The sequence below is a fragment of the Enoplosus armatus genome, chromosome 6 (assembly GCF_043641665.1).
Source record: "Enoplosus armatus isolate fEnoArm2 chromosome 6, fEnoArm2.hap1, whole genome shotgun sequence".
Classification (NCBI taxonomy): domain Eukaryota; kingdom Metazoa; phylum Chordata; class Actinopteri; order Centrarchiformes; family Enoplosidae; genus Enoplosus; species Enoplosus armatus.
The window spans coordinates 25872383-25895085 of NC_092185.1; the positions used below are offsets into that span (position 1 = coordinate 25872383).

A 22703-nucleotide genomic window follows, 5' to 3' on the forward strand; every position below is an offset into this window, starting at 1 on the left:
GTGTTTGAAACGTCTCCCTCAAGCTCTCTTTCAGTCTCCACACAACTGAAAGTGTGTGTGTGTGTGTACCGTTATCCCCATGTGCACCATTGTCACCATGTCAAGCCTGCAAAGACACACACACACACACACACACACACACACACACACACACACCAGGCATGTTGCTGGCCCAAGCCATGAAAAACAGACCTAGACCAAACAAAAGTATGAGACCGCATACTTTCACCTTAAAGCGTATATGTTTGTCTCCGCTGTTTTCATTTCATTTGAACTGTAACCCGGAATATCGGCCAATTCCATGCCAATAAAGCACCGTGAACTGAAGCTGAGAGAGGGATGAAGTGTGGGAGAGTGATCACAGGAGTCACACACACACACACACACACACACACACACACACACACCTCTCTCTCTCTCTCTCTCTCACTCACTCACTCATAAACAAACTCTCAGCTCTCACCATTGTAGCTCCAACCCTGCACTCTCTCTCTCTCTCTCTCTCTCTGGCAGTCTCTCGGCCCTCCCACTCGTTCTCCCTCCCTCCATCCCTCCTCCCTCCCTCCCTCCCTCCCTCCTCCTCCTCCTCCTCCTCCTCAGAGGAGCCGCTCTGTCTGTCCCTGCACTTGTCTCCCCAGTCAAGGAGAAACTAATTGGAGGAAAGAATAGAAGCGAGAGGAGCTGTTGGAAAAACTAAACAAACCCGAAACTTTCCTTCTCTACAGCATGCCACAGAAAGGTAAGCTCGCTCTATCTCCCTCTCTCTCTCTCTCTCTCCCTCTCTCCCTCCCTCTCTCTCTCTCTCTCTCTCTCGCTCCATCAGTCTGAGCATGGAAGTTAAAAAGTTACAGTTTGTTTCGCAGAGAAGGACAAGATGAAGACTAATTGGAACCAAAAAGACAAATGCCAAGAAAGACAGACAGACAGACAGACAGACAGACAGAACAAGCTGAGAAATGAAAATATTAGAGCTACAGCTTCAGACAAAAAAACAAAACACAAAACAAGGCATCACACTGAATTGTGGAGGGAAGAAAATGTGCGTCTTGTGGTGGCAGAAACGTTTTGTGCAGCGACCGTTCAACCGGGCGGAGAGGAGAGGAGAGGAGAGGAGGTAGAAAGCAGAGGGCGGAAAAAAAAAAAAAGAAAAGAAAAGTTTGGATGATTTCTTTTGAATGTATTGAAATGGAAAGTGTGGAAAATGTAGCCCATTAATCGTATTTAGCGCTAAAAAAAAAAAAAAAATAAAATAAAATGTTCCTGTCAAAATGTAGTAAAAGTGCGTTCGGTTTCGGCTGAGTAGCTGCAGGACGGACTCCAAAAGAAACCCAGGCGCTCATGACAGCCTAGATACACCGCTCAACACACTATATATATATATATATATTATTATTATTATTATTATTATAGGTAGATATTCCCTCTCCCATAATAATGGCGTGCCAAGCATCAAAGTGACAATTGCTGTGATAATGTGTTCAGTCCAGATATTATTATTATTATTATTATTATTATTATTATTATTATTATTATTATTATGTGTGTTTCTCACTTCAAGTCCTAATAATGGCTGAAGACTATAGCAGTCAAAAAGACGTTCGCTTGCCGCCCTGCTGAAGGCCGGACTGCGCTGCTTGGTTCGGGGTGATGCCCCCCCCCACCCCACCCCACCCCACGACATAACTCAGGGCAACAACAACAACAACAAAAAAACAACAATAACAATAACCCCAAAGCGGCTGACGCGTGGTGGAGTAACTCATCCACTCTCAGACAAGACCGGCTCCTGTGGTGCTGGATCTGGATTGTGACATGGCCGGACAGACAGACAGACAGACAGACAGACAGACAGGAACTATCCCGGACTTAAAACTTATATATAAATATATAAACATCCAGATTGGTCGTCTTTAACTTCACATGCGCGTAAGCCGCAAAACGGAACGGAACGGAGCCGGAGCCGGAACATTAGAGGGTTCAAACTCGTTCGTTTAAAGCCACCGTTTGTAGCCTTATTTTATTTATTTATTTATTTGAGTTCTTGTCAGCTCAAACAGAAACAAAAACAAGTAAATAGGCGTCTGACTGACGTTTGAAGGGAGAAGAACGCCGGGGAGGGCCTTCTGTCATTTCCTCCAGCTGCGCTCGATGGAGGCCTAGCACCGCGAGCGAGGGAGCGCGTGGAGAGGCCTGCGCGCGGCGTTTAAAAACCCGCAACATTCCGCTCGTGTGCTGGACTCTCGCTCCTCGGAGACCCCCCCCCCCCCCCCCAGTCATCATGTGGCGTCCGCTCGCAGTGTAACATAACACACGCTTCTTTTCGAGTGTGTGTGTGTGTGTGTGTGTGTGTGCGTGCGCGCGCGTTTAAAATCCCAAAGCCAGCGCGCGCAAGACGCTCAAGTTCGCCTTAATTGATGGTCTAATTAAGGCCGCTGTTAATGAACGTCTTAATTAAATCGAGGACAATTAACTGCATGATTAATCAGGGCGGGAGTGGATTCATTCAGCATTGGAGTTTGAAAACATTTCTTTTTTTTTGTGTGTGTGTGTGGGGGGGGGGGGGGGGGGGGTGGTTTGGGGGGGGTGTCAGAGGGACGCTCCCATATGTTCTGACGAAGACACAGATTTCACTACATCTGCCGCGTGCCACCTGAGCCACGTCTATTGGTTTTGTCGACGTCGCGAGCGGAGCGGTGGAGACCCCTACCAACAAGCATATTATTATTATTATTATTATTATTATTATTATTATTATTATCCAGAAACCACACAATTGTTGGCTTTTTGCTTTTAAATTTCAAATTTTGCACACTGAGGATTAAACTCCTCAATAACAGGACGGGCCGCGGGGAAAGGGGCCCGTCTCCGGTCCGGTTCGGGCCGGCGCCGCGTCCGTCTTCGTCCTCTCCGGGCTTGTTTCGTTTTTCAAGCGCCATCGTCCTTCAGAAGTTGCCGGGAAACTTGCTCCGGTGAGCCCCAAAAGCGCAGAACAGCAACAACAACAACAACAACAACAACAACAACAACAACAACAACAAACACATAAATATCCCCTTGTCCAACCAAAGACTTCCATGGAGTTTTATTCCCGGTGTAGGCCTCCCATTAATAATAGTGTGGCCTAATAATTATAGTGCGCCCGGTTATTGGCTGTGTTATTATTTACATTGGGATGAAGATGACGATGAAGACGCAGTGGGAGTAGGGTGAAGCAGCGGCTCTCTCTCTCTCTCTCTCTCTCTCTCTCTCTCTCTCTCTCCCGGACATTTTCTGCTCATATCAGAATGAATGAAAACTTTTCTATCGCGTTCAGCACAACTTCTTTATGCCGCTTGTGCTGCTCAAATTGGGCTCCCCGCCGCGGTTTTGTGTCGCGGGTTCTTTAACGAGCCGCGACTAACGAGGCAACTACACCCCCCCCCCCCACCACCACCACCACCACCACACCCCCCCTACCCCCCAAAAAAAGTCCCCGGCGACACACAAAAAGCCCATGGCGGCTATTTTACCGAGCGAGAGCCGCGGCTCCGCTCCTCCGGGCTCTTTGTCCCCTTTCACAGGGGGGAGAAAGGCGCTGCGTTGTAGCGGGGGACGAGGCGCCCATAGCCGGCCTTGCCTGTGTGTGTGTGTGTGTGTGTGTTTGTCCCCGTGTGGAGCTGCTTCATGTTCATTATGCGGGGTTTGTTAATGACAAGAGCTTCAGAGAAGGAGCTGCTTTGAAGCCTTTATTTTATTTTTTTTTTTAAAGACCCCCCCAAAAAAAAAAAAGAAAAAAAAAGAAGAAGAAGAGAGAGGCTTTGGTTTGGAGGAGTGAGATGAAGCAGAATGAATGTCATGCGCTTTCTGCATGACAACAGATACACACCGGTCGTTTTTTGGCATGCCGAACCATCCCTCCATGCCACCGACATATTCATCAGATTCCTGGATATGTGTTGTTTTAAATAGAGCTCTCCGCCACCTGTCCATCGTGATAGTTTTTTTTTTTTTTTTTTTTGGGGGGGGGGGGGGGGGGGGGGCATTTTGGCCTTTATTATGGGCAGATAGTCCACCTTTTTTTTTAAATTTTTATTATCAGTCAGTCTAAAGTTATATAGAAATTGCACAAAATATAGCAATTCTGCATCATTGTGGCACAATTAGTTATTCCATAATTCCAATCCCCCCCCCCCCCCCCCTGTATGTATATATATGTATATAACAAGTCTGTATGGAGGCCCAAAATGTTCAGAATAAGAAGAGAAAAAGATAACCATGGAATGTTCTTTTATCTCGGTTTATTTGCTTCAGTTTACTGCAGGGGGTTTTTTCTTTTCTTTTTTTCTTTAAATTTAATTCCAGTAGTTTTATTTTCTTCATTTCAAAATGTCCTTTGTTTTTTTCCCCCCCCTGCCTCAATGATAATCCCACTAATCAACAAAGTAAAGTATTGACCTAGCCAATGATTGGCCTGTCGCAAGATAAAACCGCTGTTATTGTGAAAGGAAGCAGGATGCAATAAAATTTTCACTGAACACGTGAGAATTTCGGGCCTTGCAGATTGCCTGGAACTCGTCCTTACTTCTTTGCAGCAATGGGAGGATTTGTCAGGAGCGTGCCACTGGGGGTGACCCTCAGCGTGGCCCCTCAGGAGAAAAACCGGCCCCTCTTTTTTTCGATATTTAACTCCGACTGATCCTGAGTTCTATTCGGTGAAAACACCTTGGATGAGTTCCTCCTTTCTTCTAAGACAGATAAATCCATTTGTCAACGCCTAATTGCTGTAGTTTCTTATAATGTGCAACAGCTGCCCCCCCCCCCCAAATCCCACAATGCCCTTTTTTCTTTTTTCACTGTGGATGATCACAGGTGAATTTCAATTCATCAGCCGTGAATGGTGATTGCTACCAGGAGGCTTTACTAAAATCAGACGTGGTCTAATGCAGCGTTGGAAGGCCGGGCGTGGAATCCAGCCGACAGGCAGACGCAAGAAAGAAAGATGAATTAAGGGCGCTTGTCTTTCATCGACAGGCCGTCTTCAAAAGAGAGGACGAACAAAATGGTCAGCGATTAAATAAGAAAGTGAGACAGAAATCACCTTTTTAGCTTTATGACTGAGTAGAAATACAAAAAGAAATGTGGCAGCACTCTGGACACTCTGGAGTGTGTGTGTGTGTGTGTGTGTGTGTGTGTGTGTGTGTGTGTGAAGTCTGTGCTCATAACTTTATGTACATTAGCATACATTAGCATATGAACCAATCACAGGATGGTTTGGCATTCAGCCATTCTGTCCAGACAGTGTCTAGGATTTTGTTTTTTTGTTGTTTTTTTTTTACCACCTCAACATGTTTTTCTATCTGATAAAAAAAAAAAAGGGTTTAACTATTTCCCTACAAAATCAAAAATGTTGTGTGTGTGTGTGTGTGTGTGTGTGTGTTCTTTTTTTTTGTGTGTTTCTCTTTCTAACTACTGTAGGAAAAACAGGTTGATGAGACCTGTGGAGACCTTTACTCTGATCCAGTGTCCGGGGAGGGAGACGCGTGGCGTTATGACATTATGACATTATGACACAGTAAAAGATTGTTTCTCTGTTTGCACAGATTTCAGGAGCCAAACAAGCTGGGAGACTGGTGTGGCCTCCATGATGCAAAACAGTGAGTTTACCATCTCCAAAGTCTTTGTTGTTATTATCATTTTATTACATTTGTTTTTTTTTGCTTTTTTTAAATGTTACGGCATTTATACCTTCATTGAACCGTTGCGTTTCATACATGTCATCAAAGACTACATGCACACAGTGGAAACGGCGTATCAGTGATCAGGTCCACCCGGGTCATGTATTAGCTCTGCCATTTGCTGAACTTTATCGACCCTTTCGAACACTTTTCGGATCGCAAATGAAAAGCTTCGTGCTTCCTGTAAGCCTGAGGAACCACCACGTTTTTGACAGTTTTTTTTTTTTTTTTTCATGAACTTGGAGGAGACTACATTCATTTCATTGAGAGAAAATGACTCTTTTTTTTTTTTTTTCATTTTGTATTTGTAGATATATAACTCTATTAAAGCTACAGCAGGCAATATTATTGAATCATAATTTCGGCTGAAATAACTCATTTTGACCATTGCACGTCACTAACAATATCTAATGGAAGGGCTTCTTTAAAAAATAAGGGCTCCTTTGCAGTTAGCCTTTTAAAAAAAAAACTGGGCCGGGCCTGAATATTAGATATTATTAATGACGTGCAATGGTCAAAATGAGTTATTTCAACCAAGATTATAATTCAATAATAATATTGCCTGCTGTAGCTTTAATATACAAATCCACATAATATTGCAACTGAGATCTGCTGCTAGGGGCCCAGGCCATCAAGCATTACCTGACAGGCTTTTGAAGTTTTTGAAGAAAAACAAATGCAAACAGCGGCATAGTTGAGTCGACTATCAACCTTTCATAACTGGAAACCTGCTTTCACTCTGTTTCGTCACCGATCATTTCGAATTCCGTCATCAAAGGACAATTCTGGTTTATACGTCTTGGGCCTGGGTAAAGCAGCTATAAGCGATATTTTTTTTTTTACAACAGTGTTATCAAATGAAAATGGGACAATCTGAAAGGAGTGGCTCGCGGTGATGAAGGATCTGCAGCTCCCCTCGGCTTGACGGAGCTTTCAGCTCGACTGTACCGCCTTGGTTTCACTCTCACCGCTCTCAGCTGTTCTCAGCGCTTCCTCCCCCTGTACAAACATGAAGCCAAACTCTCCTGGAATAACGGCCGCTGCCATCTTGCGCTGGTGACGTCGTTTGGAGCCAGAGGCTGCTGGGGGGGGGGGGGGGGGGGGTGGAGCCGCAGGTCCCGCCCATACACCCCGATCGAGAGCACAAAGCAGTCAATCATGACTCCCCCCCGTTTTTATAGCATCAAATAACTAATTAAAACCAAACTGATCAGAAGAAACGAACATTTAAACATTTATATGACGTGTACTTTGATTTTTTTTAGTTTGGCCCATGTCCCATCCGCTAACATGGAGGGGGGGGGGCGGGGCTTATGACCTATACTGCAGCCAGCCACCAGGGGGGCGATCGAGTTGTTTTGGCTTCACTTTCAGGGAGCTGTCACGTCGTCCATCTTTCGATACAGCCTGTGATTCAGACGCAGTTAGAGGCCAGCCTGGACAGCTGGTGGAGACCAAAAACAGAGCTAAAAGAGAGAAAATATTGGAGTCACGTTTGCCAGGCGGGCAGAAACACGCCTCCGAATGAATGATAATGCGTACCCATATCTTGTGGACGCATAAATAGGCGACCGTTAATACGTTTGCCACATCAACTTAAAAGGTGATGATGTCATCTCCCGTTTTGGAGAAACAAAAACCGTCGTTGAGTTGTTTCTTCCAAAATCTGTCAGTGTAATGATGATATGAGATTGACGGTGAGGCAGAAGCAATAAAAAAAAAGAAAAAAAAAAAGAGTTTGTTATTGAGGCCCTCTTATTCAGTGAGTCATCAGCACAGGCTGAAGTCACTGCGACAGTAAAAGCTGTCAGATAAAGGCCGGATGAGCAAAGAGTCTCTTTTCACAAATGAAATGTTTGAAATGCCTCGCCGAGACCGGCCGAACCCCACATTTTTTGGGGAGTTTTCACCCTGGACTTTGGGTTTAGACCAATGTGCTTTTGTAGTTTTGTCTTTTGTCATTTCTATCAGTGATGATAACAATGTCACTTAAAAGAAAGGGTCAGAGAAAATAAAATAAAACGTGACTTTTCTTGCCCCGGGGGACTTTATTGCGGCGATGTTGTCATGTTCTCAGTTTTTTTTTGGGGGGGGGGGGGGGGGGGGCACAATCTTATTATGACCGAGAGAAATGGTAATGAACTGGAGTTATCCTTTAATAATTGATGCACGGCAGCCCTGTGCTTTCGCTTCTGACCGGTTGAGACGTACAAAATGCGGATGATTCCATCAATGACTCGAACTCTTCAGTCGTGTGTGTGTGTGTGTGTGTGTGAACGTGTCTCAAATGTAGACAGCCCCCAAAGTTACTGGAGCAAAATGTTGGCCTTTTTAAGTCGTCTTTGGGTGGGACTGACAATGAACTCCACCTGATTTCTTTCTTTCTTACTGCGTGACAAGAGGTCCATGCTCTCTGCAGTGAAGGTGTGTGGATTACTTCTCTCTCTCTCTCTTTGTCTTTGGCTTGTTTTCTTTGTCCTGCATCTCTCCTCTGACCGATATCAACCCCACACTGCACCCCCCCACCCCCACCGCCCACCCCCCACCCCCTCGCGTCCATCTCACCCATTTTTTTTTGGCCAGGTTTCTGTTGGGCAGTGGCATTGGGTTAAACGTTCAGACTGGGTGCTATTATCGCATCACCTCCGCTACTTTAATCAATTCTAATTCCAAACACCGAAACTGGAGCGGCTGGAGGTTGTGGAGGAGTACCTGGAGGTGGACACCAATATTCATTTGCCCAGATCATTAGTGAATGAAAGCGCAGGTGCATTAGGAATTGATTGCAATGAAGGTGGGTTCAGGCAGTCTGCAGTGTGCTGCATGAGGGCTGTCTGCGTGTGTGTGTGTGTGTGTGTGTGTGTACAGTATGCACGTGTAACAGGGTTACACAAAACAGGTATGCCAGGTAGGGTTGGGTATCACGAACCCTAACCCTAACCGCAGCAAGCACTCCAAAGTTTGTCTTGGCGTCACTGAAAAAGATGCAACTCCTGCAGCGTGGATGTTTTTGGCGCACGAGAGGAAGCACCTCCAGTATGACAGAAGAATCTACTTCCCTTTACATCCCCTTGCTGTGGTCCAGTCTCCTCCGTTTAGATATGCGAAATACGTTATCGATATCTGATTATTACGCAGCAATATCCATCGACTTTAGCCGTCTTTGATATTTTTCCTGCGTCACAGCACGTCAGAAAACAGATGAAAAATACTGGAAATCGGAAAACCAAGGCGTGCACCTGTGGCCTTTACTTTACTTTACAACCTTTAAAGGCGTGATGTTTCCACACGTCAACAGCATTTAACTGACAGGGGGCTTTAATGGAAACGGGTCGGAAGTCATATGTCGCTGTGGCATACGTGGCGGCTTGTGTTGTGTCCATTCCATCTTAGACATGTTAGCGAACTGGTCTGAAAGTACTGTCCCTTCGGATCGGCAGTGGCGACACACGTACTGCGCTGATGTAAACAATAAGAGATATCGGTTGTAAGATGTGGCGCAACAACAAGGCTCCCGCAAAACATATGTTTACTGATGGCGGCAGTCAGGCGACAACGACAAAGTCTGCATAGCAAAGGGGTTGGGGTGGATGGATTGGCCAACAAAACATTTGGACTTTAAAGGTCCCATATTATGCTCATCGTATATACATAAATTTATATCTATATTTGTATTCTGGGACTCCGCTAGAGTAGCTTTGCATGATTCACAGGTGAAAAAAGTCCTTATTTATCTTATCAGCTCTTCATTTCCTGTTTCCACCTGACAGTCAACACTATTAAGCATCCACCCTAAGCAACCCAAACCACAATGTTTCCCCAAACCTAACCAAATCAGTTTTTTTTGCGCCTAAATCTAACGATCATGAAACAGTGATTCTTTCTTTTTTTTTTAAACAGGTTTTGGAAGGCACAAACAAATGATACGGGGGTGTCAGGTCAGGAAAAAAAAAAAAAAGGTGTCGCTCCGGAGCATTTTGTCATCCGATTTGGAGAACAAATTGATAATAAACAGGGCGTCGTTAAACTAAAGTGAAAGTTAATTGAAGTCAGGTTCAGTGTGAACGAGCTGATTTAAAGTGAAAGCTGCTGAGCTGCTCCCAGGGGCCCGCCTGCTCTCGCTGTGTGTGTGTGTGTGTGTGTGTGTGTGTGTGTGTGTGTCGCAGAGGGACCGCAGCCAAATTGACTCCATATGTCTGTCTATTAATTGCGTGTCAGCAGAGGAAAGCCCCGGGTGTTGCTCCTCGGGGAAATGACACCGTGATTAACATTACTACAGCAAAAAAAAAACAAAAAAAAAAACGGCCGACCCCGAGACACAAAGTGAAGGCGACGCGGCATGAGGGAGAAGAGTTAGAGGGCGAAATAATCCACCAACTGCAGCAGCTTCTACTGGGGGGGGGGGGCGCGGGCCGCAACGCTTCCTGTAATTCAATTAACCAGAAGAAGAAGAAGTTCAAAGCATGGCAGTGTGAGGTGCACTGGAAGGTTAAACGCCCCCCCCCCCCCTTCTCTGATCCAGGGTTAGCCATCTGATTTCCAGTGGAGTAGAGCTCGACTTTTATTGAATCATTTTCATGAATCACACTCAATTAAAGAAATGATTAGCAATTACAAAGACGCAGAGGAAATAGATTTACCTTTTAGCTCCTGTTCTTTTACTTTTGCTGACGTCGCCCCGTGACGACACGGAGCAGACCAAAGCCTGTCAGATCTGATCGCCCCCCCCCCCCCCCCCCTCCGGTTTAGGGTTTAGTTTGGCTATGGGAACAAATCATGGTTGCGGTTAAAAACAACCCATGTCAATTTATTGTGAGGGAAAAAAAACAACGTTGGATGGGAAAGAAACCAAGTCATGCGCTTTGTCGACTTAACCGCCCACCCAAATCCCCCCCCCCCCCCACCGAAACTAAAAACAGGTCTTATTTATGCATTTGAACAAACAATTGATGTGGTCTTTTTTTCTTTTTTTTTTTGCAAGGACAGTCTCAAAGAAACACGATCCCTTCCCAAAACTATTTCAAGAGGGGCATCTAAAACTAAAACGAACCAACATGCCCAGATGCAACCGCCCGTCAACGATGCTGGAAAATGGGCTTTTTTTAAAGATATCATTAGATCGATTTTTTTGTTTGTTTTAAATGCCCATCAGTAAATTTCCGTCCAGCTGTAAGCCGGTTCTCCTGTTGGACGATGAATGCGTTTCTTAACTTCATTGTGTTTTATTTCGTTTTGCAGGTTTTCTTACATTTTTCGGCCTGCGCGTTGTCAAAGCAGCGAGGATGCTCTCTTCATTTTTGCTTCAATTCACGTGCGTTTCCCTCAAGTTTGAAGCTATGTTTTGATCGCCTTGAACCTTTATCAGAGCTTAATAAATAGACCCAACAGCCTCAAGACAGTTTGGCGCACATCCACCAGAGCTGCTGCAGAAAGGCTTTTTCTTTGAGGGGATTTAACAACCCACGCATGTTAAACAGATAATTTCATGAAGGAGTTACATTTTTATATCTTTATATTTAATTTTTCTAAATACCTTGGGAGGGGCCGGCAATATCCGCATGCCACCCCTCTCTCCCTCGTTGGCGCCACTTACACCTACATTGCAAAAATGACAAAAATGTTTGTGTATGTTCAATATGAAACAGGACGATATACATATATATATATATATATATATATATATATATATATAGTTTCATTTGTTATAAGAAAATAGTGTTTTAGGACTTTAGCAGAGGGGGAAGACATCGCTGTTCTTCATATTTGCGGTAGCTCTACAGTGAAACCTCTTTTGATTTGCAGCAACCACACTTCACTGCTTACACTCTGTGTGTGTGTGTGTGTGTGTGTGTGTGTGTTTGTGTGTGTGTATGTTGGCTGGTTGTATGATTTATTAATGTCCCGTTGAGAGGTTTATAAATCTGCAATATGCTTTCCCCCACTGAGCCATTAACAGACAATAGACAATTGATTCAGCGTAAATCCCTACTTAACCTGCCCAGTGTCACAGCACAGACTGTGGGCTGCTGCTGCTGCTGCTGCTGCTGAGAGACAACAAGTCAGCCCTGCAACATGTTGATCGGCCCACGGACGCATTTTAAATAAGCGCCGCACAAAAGCCTGCAACAGTGCCAGTCTGCAGCTTGTAAAGACAGACAGACGCACATGTAGTTTGGCTTACGAGAGAGGCTAAAGATGCTTTTTTTTTTTTTTCTTCTCTTCATCTCCTGTGACCCGTGTCCCCCCCCCCCCCCCGCTGTACTCCCTCCTCTCCTCCTGCATGTGCCTGATCAGTGTGGCTGTTGACTTCATTGTGGTTAGACTTCTTCTCAATTTTTCTACTTTAAACAAAATCGTTAAAAAAAAATTGTAGCTCAGTAAACAAATTGCTGAAAAAGACTTTACTCTGTGTGTGTGTGTGTGTGTAGGTCACAGTGGAGTAAACCAGCTGGGAGGTGTGTTTGTGAATGGGAGACCTTTACCTGATTCTACCAGACAGAAGATAGTGGAGCTGGCACACAGTGGAGCTCGACCCTGTGACATATCCAGAATACTACAGGTAAACTCGTCACTGTGCCAACAGTGGTAGTAGATACTGTGCCCTACAGGCATGGGGAGCTGAAATGTTACAATATGTCCCCCGGGTCAGGGTTTCGGCATCCAGTTGCACTGCACATCAAGACTGTCCTCCCAGTTATTTGCTTAAAATGCCTACATATGGCTAATGTTCACATTCAACCGACACGCTCTGGTGGCTGTGTGAATTATGACTTGTCTGTCAGGGACAGAGGAGGAGGAGGAGGAGGAGGAAGTGGTGGGACGTGATATAGAGCCACCATGCCTGGCTGGATAGTGGGGTTGAGGAAGCATCTGACTTTGACATTGGAGATCACTGCTCATTTCCTGGTTCCTACAATCACCAATGGGTTCTTTTAAAGGTCCCATATTCTGCTCATGTCACCTCTATATTTTTATTCAGGGACTCCACTAGAGAAGCTTTGCATGATTCACAGTTCAAAAAAAGTCCTTATGTTGTCTTCTCCTTCTTCCTGCAGCCCCCTCAGCCCCCCCCCCCCCCCCCCCCCTCTGTCTGAAACAAGCCGTTTTCGACAAACTGAACAACCTCCAGTAGTTCCTGAGCAGAGCGCTCCAATAACTTAAGACAGACTGAGCGGGTGGATGAGCATCCCTGTACTTGGTGGGTGGTGCTGTGCCCGAATCAGTTGACCTGCAGGGGGGCGTGGCTGAGTGTGGTGACTGTATAGTTGTGACATCACACCCTTACGGAAGTCCCGACGGCTCGTTTAACGGGCTGTGCGCACGGACACCTCACTTTCTACAGCATGGGACCTTTAAAAAGAGTGATCCACTAATTTAGCATTGCAGTCCTATAACGGGAATGTCGGACTTTGACTGTCAAAAACCTGCACCTACATTACCCAAAATGCAACCCCCACCGCCCGCAGTTCAGGTCGGGTGATGCTAGTTGCGGCTAATGTAGCCTTAAGCCTCTAGCCTCAAGCAGAGATGAGTAGCGGGCTACAGAGGTCTGGTGAGCTCACTTCTTTCCAACTCCACACCAACCGATCTTTAATTCAGACTTTTCAAACTTGTCGTCTTCAGCCTCGACTGATGCCGCCTCAAGTGACATCACTTGAGGCAATTCAATAGATTTTGCGCAGCTCCGTCTGGAGCCACAAAAGGCTTTTAACAACCTTTTCCCACATACGCAGTAGTACTCCCAAACACCTGTAAACAGACTTTGATGTGTTCAATTATTGGAGTTCCCCTTAACCATTGACACGATTGCTCCGTAGATCATCTACCAAACAAAAACTTTTGTGGAAGCCAGTATTGTTTTGCCCCAGTAATAAATAATGTGTGTGATGTGTGCTGTTTTTGTGTCCAGGTGTCTAACGGCTGTGTGAGTAAGATCTTGGGCAGGTATTACGAGACAGGTTCGATCCGTCCTCGGGCCATAGGAGGGAGTAAACCCAGGGTGGCCACTCCAGAGGTGGTGGGAAAGATCGCTCAGTACAAGAGAGAGTGTCCGTCCATTTTCGCCTGGGAGATCAGAGACCGACTGCTGGCAGAGGGAGTCTGCACCAACGACAATATACCCAGCGTAAGACCCTTTTTTTTGTCTAAGTTTGTGCAGGGCAAGCTAGCCAAAAGTCGAGACTAATCAATACAACCTTGTTCATAATAGCTCATGTCTTTGTTACAGACACAGACTTGCAGGTGGGCTTGGTACTTGTAGTTTGTGGGGGTGGGCAGGTGTGGCACAAAAACAAGCTGGAGCTGGCAAATATGGTCTTAAAAAAAAAAAAAAAACGTACAGACCTTTAATATCATCTTATGTGAATTGCACATCAAACGTCTATACCTATACACTGAAGTCAAAATCAAGCAGTTAAGGAGATAAAAGTTTGGTACGGAAAATAGCATGAGGCTAACCTGGCTTGGCTCAGTTCGTGAATGCGTCTGGACCGAGGTGTCAAAATACGCATGTGAAACGTTTGATGTCCGTCCGGTACGTAAGTAAAGTAAGAATTGTAATTAGTAACGCATTTATCCTATCACGAAGATGCTTTAACCACCAAGAATTACGTACAAACTTTACATGTGCATGATAAACAGATGTGCAGATAATACATTTTCCAGTATGCCTTGCAATACCATGAATAGAGCTGTGTATGAAATCACTCCTTATTCTCCGCCTCGTGCTGCTGTTATATTCACTTTTTTATTGCTTATTGGAGTTTGGCGTGTGCAAAGCATTGCCGTAACTTTTACTAAATATCCCACAATGCAGTGCTCTGCCTTTGCTTCTGAGATGCCTTGTAAGTGACTGTAATGTGTCTGGTCATCAGAGACGAAGCTGACAAGCTGATTGGCTGAGTAAGCGTGAGCGGGGATACGCGAAATAGCAAACGTTCCGGTGAAGTTTGGAGGTTGAAAATAAAACATTTTCAACCGTTACGTTTTTAACTTGTCACTTGTCACTAGCCATGTACTACACCTGATCTAGTCATTCTATTAACTCCTAGCGCAGTGGCCCCCCGTGGAGCTTTGGCAGCTCCTGATGGCCACTGTCCTAGTAGACCCTATTGGGTAACAGTCTAATGTAAAATGAAAAGGCTTTGTCCCTTAGACTCTGTCCCGTGGACGCCTCACGCGTCCAACAAACGCCGGCGCTCTCACGTAATCACGTTGCTGCGTGTATCGCCTCAGGTCTCATCGATAAACCGCGTGCTCAGGAACCTGGCCAGCGACAAGCAGCAAATGGGCACGGTGGGGGCTGAAGGGATGTTTGACAAACTCAAGATGCTCAACGGACAGAACACCTGGGGAGGACGCTCAGGGTGGTACGCTGGGACTACGCTCCCTACCGCTGGTAAGACACTAACAAGACACTAACTCTTGCCACTACTAACACTGCAACTACTGCTACTTTATTACTACTGCTACTACTCAGGGCCCGAGTTCTCAGCGCAGTCTGCAGGATTTTGGTGACAGTACCACAAACAGGCCCATTGCATTTTAATGTAGCAGCCACAGTTAATTGCTCACTCGCATTATATATTATACGGGACCGAGAGAGCACACTGTATAGAGCTGACATGAGCGGCTTCCTTTCCTTTTTCCTTCATTGTGTGTGTGTGTGTGTGTGTGTGTGTGTGTGTGGCTGAGGGCCCCATTTGCTGTATGGAGTTGGCTCATATGCCGCTGCTCCTCCTCCAGCACCCTGGGACTACAGCAGTGACACGAAGTAATGCTATACTACCACGGCTGCTGCCTCCCCATCAGTCTACAGCATGTTTGTGCCTGTGCCTGTGTGTGTGTGTGTGTGTGTGTATAGGGGAGGGAGGAGAGGCGTCTGTTCTCATTTGTGTCTCTTTCTGCCTGACTGACTGTGACACTGAGCAATGGCTTCATTCTGTTTTGCAGTCTCTGTCTGCTGGGGATAATGAATAATTAGGCTAGCACCACAAATAACATGGGTTCCACGGGGAGCCGGAGTCAGGCTCCCGTCTGCTCGGAGATCACATGTTGGAGATCTCCACTCTGAAGTGCCCCGTACCTTTCATTCATCTTCAGCTCAGATGCGTCGTTTAATTTCATGGATTGGGACGTTACATATTGTATTGTCTACTTTGATCGAGGCCCGGGTTTCAGGGAAGTACCGCTGTAGGCAGCCATTGCTTTAGCTGTTATTGCTAATATACCTGCTAGACCGTGCAGCTCTTACAGAGACATACTGATGTTAATTAATAAAATGTATAATTTACGACGTATTAAATCAGTCAAACTTTACATAGCGTCTTTTTATGCAGATTAGATGCAGATTAGCGCAAAAATGTGACGTAATACAGTATAATGTAATAAAAAGTAAAATGAAAATAGTTTAAAATAAGAAAACAATAAGCAGGAGTGAAACAGTATGAGTAAAACATGTGTGAGTTAATATAATAAAACCTCAAATTAAAGGCCCAATCAGTAATTTTTTTTTTTTAACGCTGCTACTGTTTATTGACTTTTGTAATCAAAGAGACTTTATTTCTATTTTTCTAAACTGACCAATTTCACAAAATGAGACCAAAGTCTAGAACTAATGAGATCATGCTAATTAAAGGCTAGTTTAAACAACACAGACTTGAGATTTACCACACATATTAATCATACTATCCACTGTACATGTTATACATACACTGCAATTTACACATGTTAACTGAATGGACCTCATTCAAATTCCAGAGGAAGATTCACGTATAGCTTTTAGTTTTGGACTGATATTACTGCTGCATTAATGTATATATGTTGTATTTTCCTGATGTAGATGTTAAAGGTTGTGCAAATTGTGTCTACCTTTATACTGTTGGGTAGTTGAATCTAGAACAATGCATCATATTCTATTTCTGGTTTGGTCTCCACCACCTCCTGGGAAGAATATCTGGCTCTCTAGTTGCTAAACGCTCCATGTTCACCTCAAGTCTGCTGTTTGGTGCTGAAAACAGGTGCTTGCTGCAGTTGGAAACCAGGTTGATGAGATTGTATTTTTTGTGGGCCAGCAGGCCAAAAAGTACACTGAAATGCAGTAAAATGGATTTTCATGCATGAGTAGGCTTTATTGAAAGCTAATAGCTTATAATAATAATAATTAATAACAATACCAAGGGAGTTTGCTGAGATCCAATGGTAGGGTGTTTCACAGTTTAGGTTAATAAAAACAGAAAGCAGCCTCACCAGATTTCTGGTGGGAAATGTCAAGAACTTCAAGAAGACATGCAGTGGATGATCTATGAGTTGCTGTTGGAACATAAAAGGAAAGGCAGTCAGACAAGTGACTTGTAATGAAAGCATTTCAGCATCATTCTGACTTAAGAACTGTGTAATTTTGGCGATGTTCCTGGGATGAAATAAATACGCTTGATATGACTTTAAACCCGCTCTTAGATACATAACTTTACATAACAGCAAAACGTTGACTGCAGTCTCTGTCCTTCTACTTTTGATCCTACGAGTAGAATCTCTGATTTCAAAAAAGTAATAATTCAAAGAACTGGGGTTGTCTGGCAAAACAGAGATACAATTGTGTATCGTCTGCGTAACAGTAATATTTGACATCATGTTGAAGTCCTGCCACATTGTTGGAATCACTTGAAATTCTCATTAGTCATTTACTACCTTTAATAAATCTGTTTCAGTGCTATGGTTGATCCGATAGCAGGACTGGATTTTTTGATTGTTTCTGATTAATCTCCTCATAATACCTATATTTGACACTTTAGTACATTATGCCAAAAATGTATTATTTATTTTACAAAATTCATCTTTCATATTAATTTACTACATTTTGAATGCGTAACTTTTACTTGTAATGGAATGTTTTTACTTCATCATGTAGTTTCTTTTTCTTCACCACAAGATGTGAAAACCTTTATGACTCCAGCTGATTGTGCATAACAGTGACCGGTCTCAGACCGCTGTAATTCTATCCCTTGTTTGTTCCTTATTGCTTCCCTTTTTTTTCTACCTACTTCCTTCCTTCCGTGGTGCAGAGTGTCCACAAGCAGAGCCGGGGGAGAACACCATATCTGTTAGTTCCAACGGTGAAGACTCAGATGAGACTCAGATGAGGCTCCAGCTGAAGAGGAAACTGCAGAGAAACAGAACGTCTTTCACGCAGGACCAGATAGAAGCACTGGAGAAAGGTAACCGCTGGTTGTTCATCGGTACATCATACAGCTTCATAAACATTAGGACATCATACACCCACATACGTTCCTTTATATTTACGGTTAAAGAAATAGTGAGCTACAGGCCTACAGCGTTGTTTTCAGTGTAAATGCTGTGGTTTTGGTCCATCTATATTCTGTATGTGACTAAAGTGTGGAAAACATCCACTTTGATTCGACTGAGTTGGGTCAGATTCACAATGCACCAATCGAACAACTCCCAGGAATGTTTACATGATGGCATGGTCGTCAAACTCTCTAACCTTGTTAACAGTTATTGGTATATATGGTATATATTTGTATATATATTTGTATTTGTAATTTGAATGTTGAAAAGTGGGCGTGTCGTAACCAACATAACCATGCTGGTGCTAGCCAGCTAACAAATGAATCTTAGCTCTGTGCTGCTAAAACTTGCAGATTGATTGGCTTATGTAAACATACATCATATTTTGTTTTACAGGAAGAAAACACGATTGAATTTTGATATAAGTTGTTCAAAGAAATAGATTTTGTTTGCCATCTATTGTTAGATAGGTGCACAATATGACCCATGGATGTGACCTAGAAGGGTTACAAAGACGGCATTTTTCATTTCAAACTCGACTTCAAGGAGACATTTTAAAACGTCTTCATAACAAAAATATCAAATATCAAAAATAAAGACCAATGACAGCTCAGCCAGTTTTGAATTTATCCAACCAGGAATGGTCCATGTTGATGTCTCGGTGAAGAACTGTCAGTCATATATCCTGTCTACTGTCATCTAGCACATGTTGTGGTGTGCTGCTGTCATGTAATATATGTTCTTGATAATTGCATGCTTGTTGTTCCGGAAACATCAAATTTCCCCTAAACCAACAAGTTGTTAACGGTGTTCTGGAATTTGGAGAGCAGCAAGCCATCGCGTCATCATGTACAACATTCGCTGCTTGGTGCGGGCTGAATTGATCCTCACCGGAAACGTGTTAAAGGCTGTCCTCACAGCCCTCACAGCGCTTCAGTGTTATCGTTACTCAAAATGTATTGTCCCGATAAATCAATTAACAACTAATGACGTTATGTAATGACGCAATGTGTTTTTGTTCCAGAATTTGAAAGGACTCACTATCCAGACGTGTTCGCCCGAGAACGCCTTGCCAACAAAATAGACCTTCCAGAGGCAAGAATACAGGTAGGCTCAATGATTTCTTATTTTTTAGGCTTACAATCAGTGTGTGTGTGTGTGTGTGTGTGTGTGTGTTGCAATAATGTAATCCTCCTGGACACAATGTCTGTGGAGAGACCCTCTCTTTGGGCGATTTGAATTGAAGGGACGGGGGACAAAATGCACAGTCCTTGTTCTGTGCAAAAATGCTTTCGTAAGTTCAGGACCGACGGAACGTTATAAAAAAACAATCTTTTTTTCTTTTCTACTCTGCCATGAGCAGGTTTGGTTTTCCAACAGACGAGCAAAGTGGAGAAGAGAGGAGAAGCTGAGGAATCAACGTCGACAGGCGTCCAACTCCTCCAACCATATTCCCATCAGCAGCAGCTTCAACACCAGTGTTTACCAGCCTCTACCACAACCTACTACACCAGGTACCGATGAGAAAGTATACGACAAGTACAGACACTACTACCTTTAACTAATATATATTGTTTAATGGTTAGTCCACCAGAACTATAAAAAAGCGGGCATCAAATGTCCGGTAACCTCGTGTACTCATTCTCTGATCAAGTGATTTCTGATTTAAATTGTAATCTTGCCAGATTTAGAATGTATTCTATTTAGAGTTCTTGTATGGCGACTGTGACTTTTAATAATATGAAAATAGTCTGTGACATCATTTACACCTTTGAAAGATATTCTCGGTGCAGTTTGACCACATATTTAAACATCATTAATAGTTTCCTGTCTTCTGGCCTGGTTCCTCTCAGTCCTGCCGAAGGAAACTCCTGAAACTCCTGAAAATACAGCTCTGCAACTGCAGCTGCAGTGTTGTCTATCGTGAATTCCAACTTTCTGACAACTGAATTAGGTGTTAGAGTTCCAAGGACTTACATTAGGATTTGTGTTACCTTCATTCAGCAGATGCTTTTGTCCAAAGTGATTCTGTACAATTTATGGGGGGGGTTTGGTGTCGTGCTCAACAACACCTAGACATGTGGGCCGGGGATCGAACCACTAAGAGTTTTGAGTGTCATAATTTGAGATTTACTACAATGGCAATGACAACTATCTCCCCTGCTTCCGCTAATGTCAAATAGATACGTTCTAATAGCTGTGTTGTTCAGTTATATTGGCTGGGACACCGCACAAATCTCTTTGTTCTCTCCTTTTCTTGTCTCTCTCTAGTGTCCTTCTCATCAGGGTCCATGTTGGGAAGGCCAGATCCAGTTCTGTCCAACAGCTACAGCCTACCAGCCATGCCCAGCTTCAGTATGGCTGCCAGCCTGCCTATGCAAGTAAGATCATTTGACAGCACGAGTTCGAGATAGCATCCTCATGTTTGTCAGTATCTGACTTCAGCTGGCTGAACAAATACGTTGACTACAGTTGCTTAGAACATTTTTTGTGGGTGAACATGGCTAAACATGAACCTCCAACTCTGGCAGTGCCATTGCTTGTCTCCTTGAGCTATACAGGAACCTGAACCACCACCCCTGAGAGTATGGATGAGTCAGGCAGTCCAGACGCAGAGGATCCGGCAAAAAAAAACACAGGGTTGTCCAGCAAAAGGAGTTGAGCCAGGCTCAGCATTTGCCATACCGCAAAGTGACGTCATGTGGGATGGGTTAGGGTTAGGCAATCCATCCATCCATTTTCTTCCGCTTATCTGGCGCCAGGCAGCGCTGGCAGCAGGCTAAGCAAGGTAGTCCAGACGTCCCTCTCCCCAGCAACGTTTTCCAGCTCCTCCTGGGGGATCCTGAGGCGTTCCCAGGCCAGATGAGATACGTATTCCCTATAGCATGGCATCTTCTGGGTCTACCGCGGGGGTCTCCTATCTGTTGGACGTGCCCGGAGAAAACCTCCAAAGGGAAGAGCCCAGGAGGCAATCCTGATCAGATGCCCGAACCACCTCTACTGGCTCCTTTTAACGTGAAGGAATCAAATTCAAGCAAGCACAAATCTCTTGTGATGTTGCACAGGGTATCTGCACCTCAGGATTGTCGAGATGGAGGATAAAACGATTGTGGCCATGATAACCTCCCAGGGTTGTGAAATGGATCCTGGATCGAGTTTCATCTTCCCACCTGTACCTGGAGCCACTGGCCCACACAAAATCTGCCGCTTGCATCTTTTGAATACACAGCTGTTTGGGTTCTACGTGTAATCTCTTGTTGTGAACATTCTGGAAGGATCTGAGACCACCAGCATGGCTGACGATGTGAGTCACATGAGACCGCAAGCTGGATTTGTCTTGTGGGAAAAAAATATTCACTTTTACTTTGGGGGCTGATGTCGGGGAATCATTGGACATACTTCTTCACCGTCTGGGATAGAGGAACACCAGGTTAAAGCTCTCGTGCACTGACTTCACTCAGCCACGGCGGTTGCCACTTGATTAAATTGTTAAGCAGTCCTGAACGAAAATGCCTCTTCACCCTAATATGGCTCGTTGACCACAACCTTTCCTGTGTGGAAAAAAAAAAGGCCATTCGTTGAGTTAATTGATTCCGACTTTAAAGAAATTACCTCGACAGTTACGAGGGTGCAACAACACTGTTAATCTTGCGTGACACCTACCCAACGGTGAGTGGTCATGAGGGTGTTCAAGTTGTGCTGTTTTAATGGGAAATATTCATTTGTGTTTCCAGGCATCCAGCCAGACCTCTTATTCCTGCATGCTGCCCACCAGCCCCACTGTAAATGCAAGAAGCTATGAGACGTATACTCCTCCTCACATGCAGCCACACATCAACAGCCAGTCGATGACGTCCTCTGCACCGTCCTCAACAGGTAGGAAGTTACTTACTGGCTACCGCTACTGATTCTCTACATACCCTCCCCTCCCCTCTGCCTGGACAGGATGCATGTTGATACCTAGTTAGATGACACAGGAAATTAAATTTTGTGCAGTTTCGCAATGATGATTGGCTCCTTCCATGACATCTGCACTCCTTTAGTTTTTTTTGTATTTGCAACTGTGCTTTTTCTGCAGTTTGCTTTGCATTCAGTTAAAACAAACGACAAACTTTGTTCTCCTTTTACCAGGTCTGATTTCGCCCGGCGTCTCAGTTCCCGTCCAAGTTCCAGGAAGTGAAGCGGACATGTCACAGTACTGGCCACGCCTGCAGTGATGTCATTCCTCGCGGCAATTGTTCTAGCCTGCAGTGGTCATCAGCAGTGACTGCTGCAACTGGACTAGACGGGACATCAAAAGCATAACCTATCCCTACTTTACAGCTTGAATGTCAAAAAGGACCTGTCGTTGACTGACGCAGACTGCACCAAGGCGAATGAATATGAAGAAATGACTCTCATTAATGCTTGTGAGAAAACTTTCAAACCAAAATCCAGAGACAAGCAGGACAGGAGTTTGAGTACTCATCCAATTGATGGATTTTAATATTAATGTAAACAAGTACAAAATTCAGCTACAACTGGATCAAAGATCATCTCCATCAGCTGCCACTCAAGTTTGGCTGGCGAGGACACTCTGGCACCAGCCCAGAGTGAAACGTTCTAGCCTGAGCTGTACTCAGGAAGCTCAGGAAGGTGGACCGTCCTTTGGTAATAATAAACTCCAGACAGGAATAAACTGCT

The 22703-nt window shown here is 44.4% G+C and overlaps 1 protein-coding gene across 4 annotated transcripts; it reads left to right on the plus strand.

The window, feature by feature from the left end:
* Positions 1-726: 726 nt before the first annotated feature.
* On the plus strand, positions 727-22237 carry LOC139286009 (paired box protein Pax-6-like). Of its 4 annotated transcripts, none has more exons than XM_070906655.1 (12): positions 727-739; positions 5580-5633; positions 8115-8138; positions 12143-12273; positions 13624-13839; positions 14949-15111; positions 17777-17929; positions 19045-19127; positions 19384-19534; positions 20292-20401; positions 21755-21896; positions 22152-22237. In XM_070906655.1, the coding sequence occupies exons 1-12, from the start codon at positions 727-729 to the stop codon at positions 22235-22237; spliced, it is 1326 nt and encodes a 441-aa protein (XP_070762756.1). The 4 variants fall into 4 exon arrangements, with proteins under 4 accessions (XP_070762756.1, XP_070762757.1, XP_070762758.1 ...); XM_070906657.1 differs by lacking the exon at positions 727-739 and adding an exon at positions 16953-16971 and having other exon boundaries at positions 5588-5633; positions 14949-15107; XM_070906656.1 differs by lacking the exon at positions 8115-8138.
* Positions 22238-22703: the final 466 nt, after the last annotated feature.

Bases quoted from the DNA above. Each gene is read 5' to 3' on its own strand.
- LOC139286009 (XM_070906655.1), top strand. The intron at 15,112-17,776 runs GTAAGACACTAA...TCCGTGGTGCAG, and splicing joins GACTACGCTCCCTACCGCTG to AGTGTCCACAAGCAGAGCCG. The intron at 20,402-21,754 runs GTAAGATCATTT...TTGTGTTTCCAG, and splicing joins CTGCCAGCCTGCCTATGCAA to GCATCCAGCCAGACCTCTTA.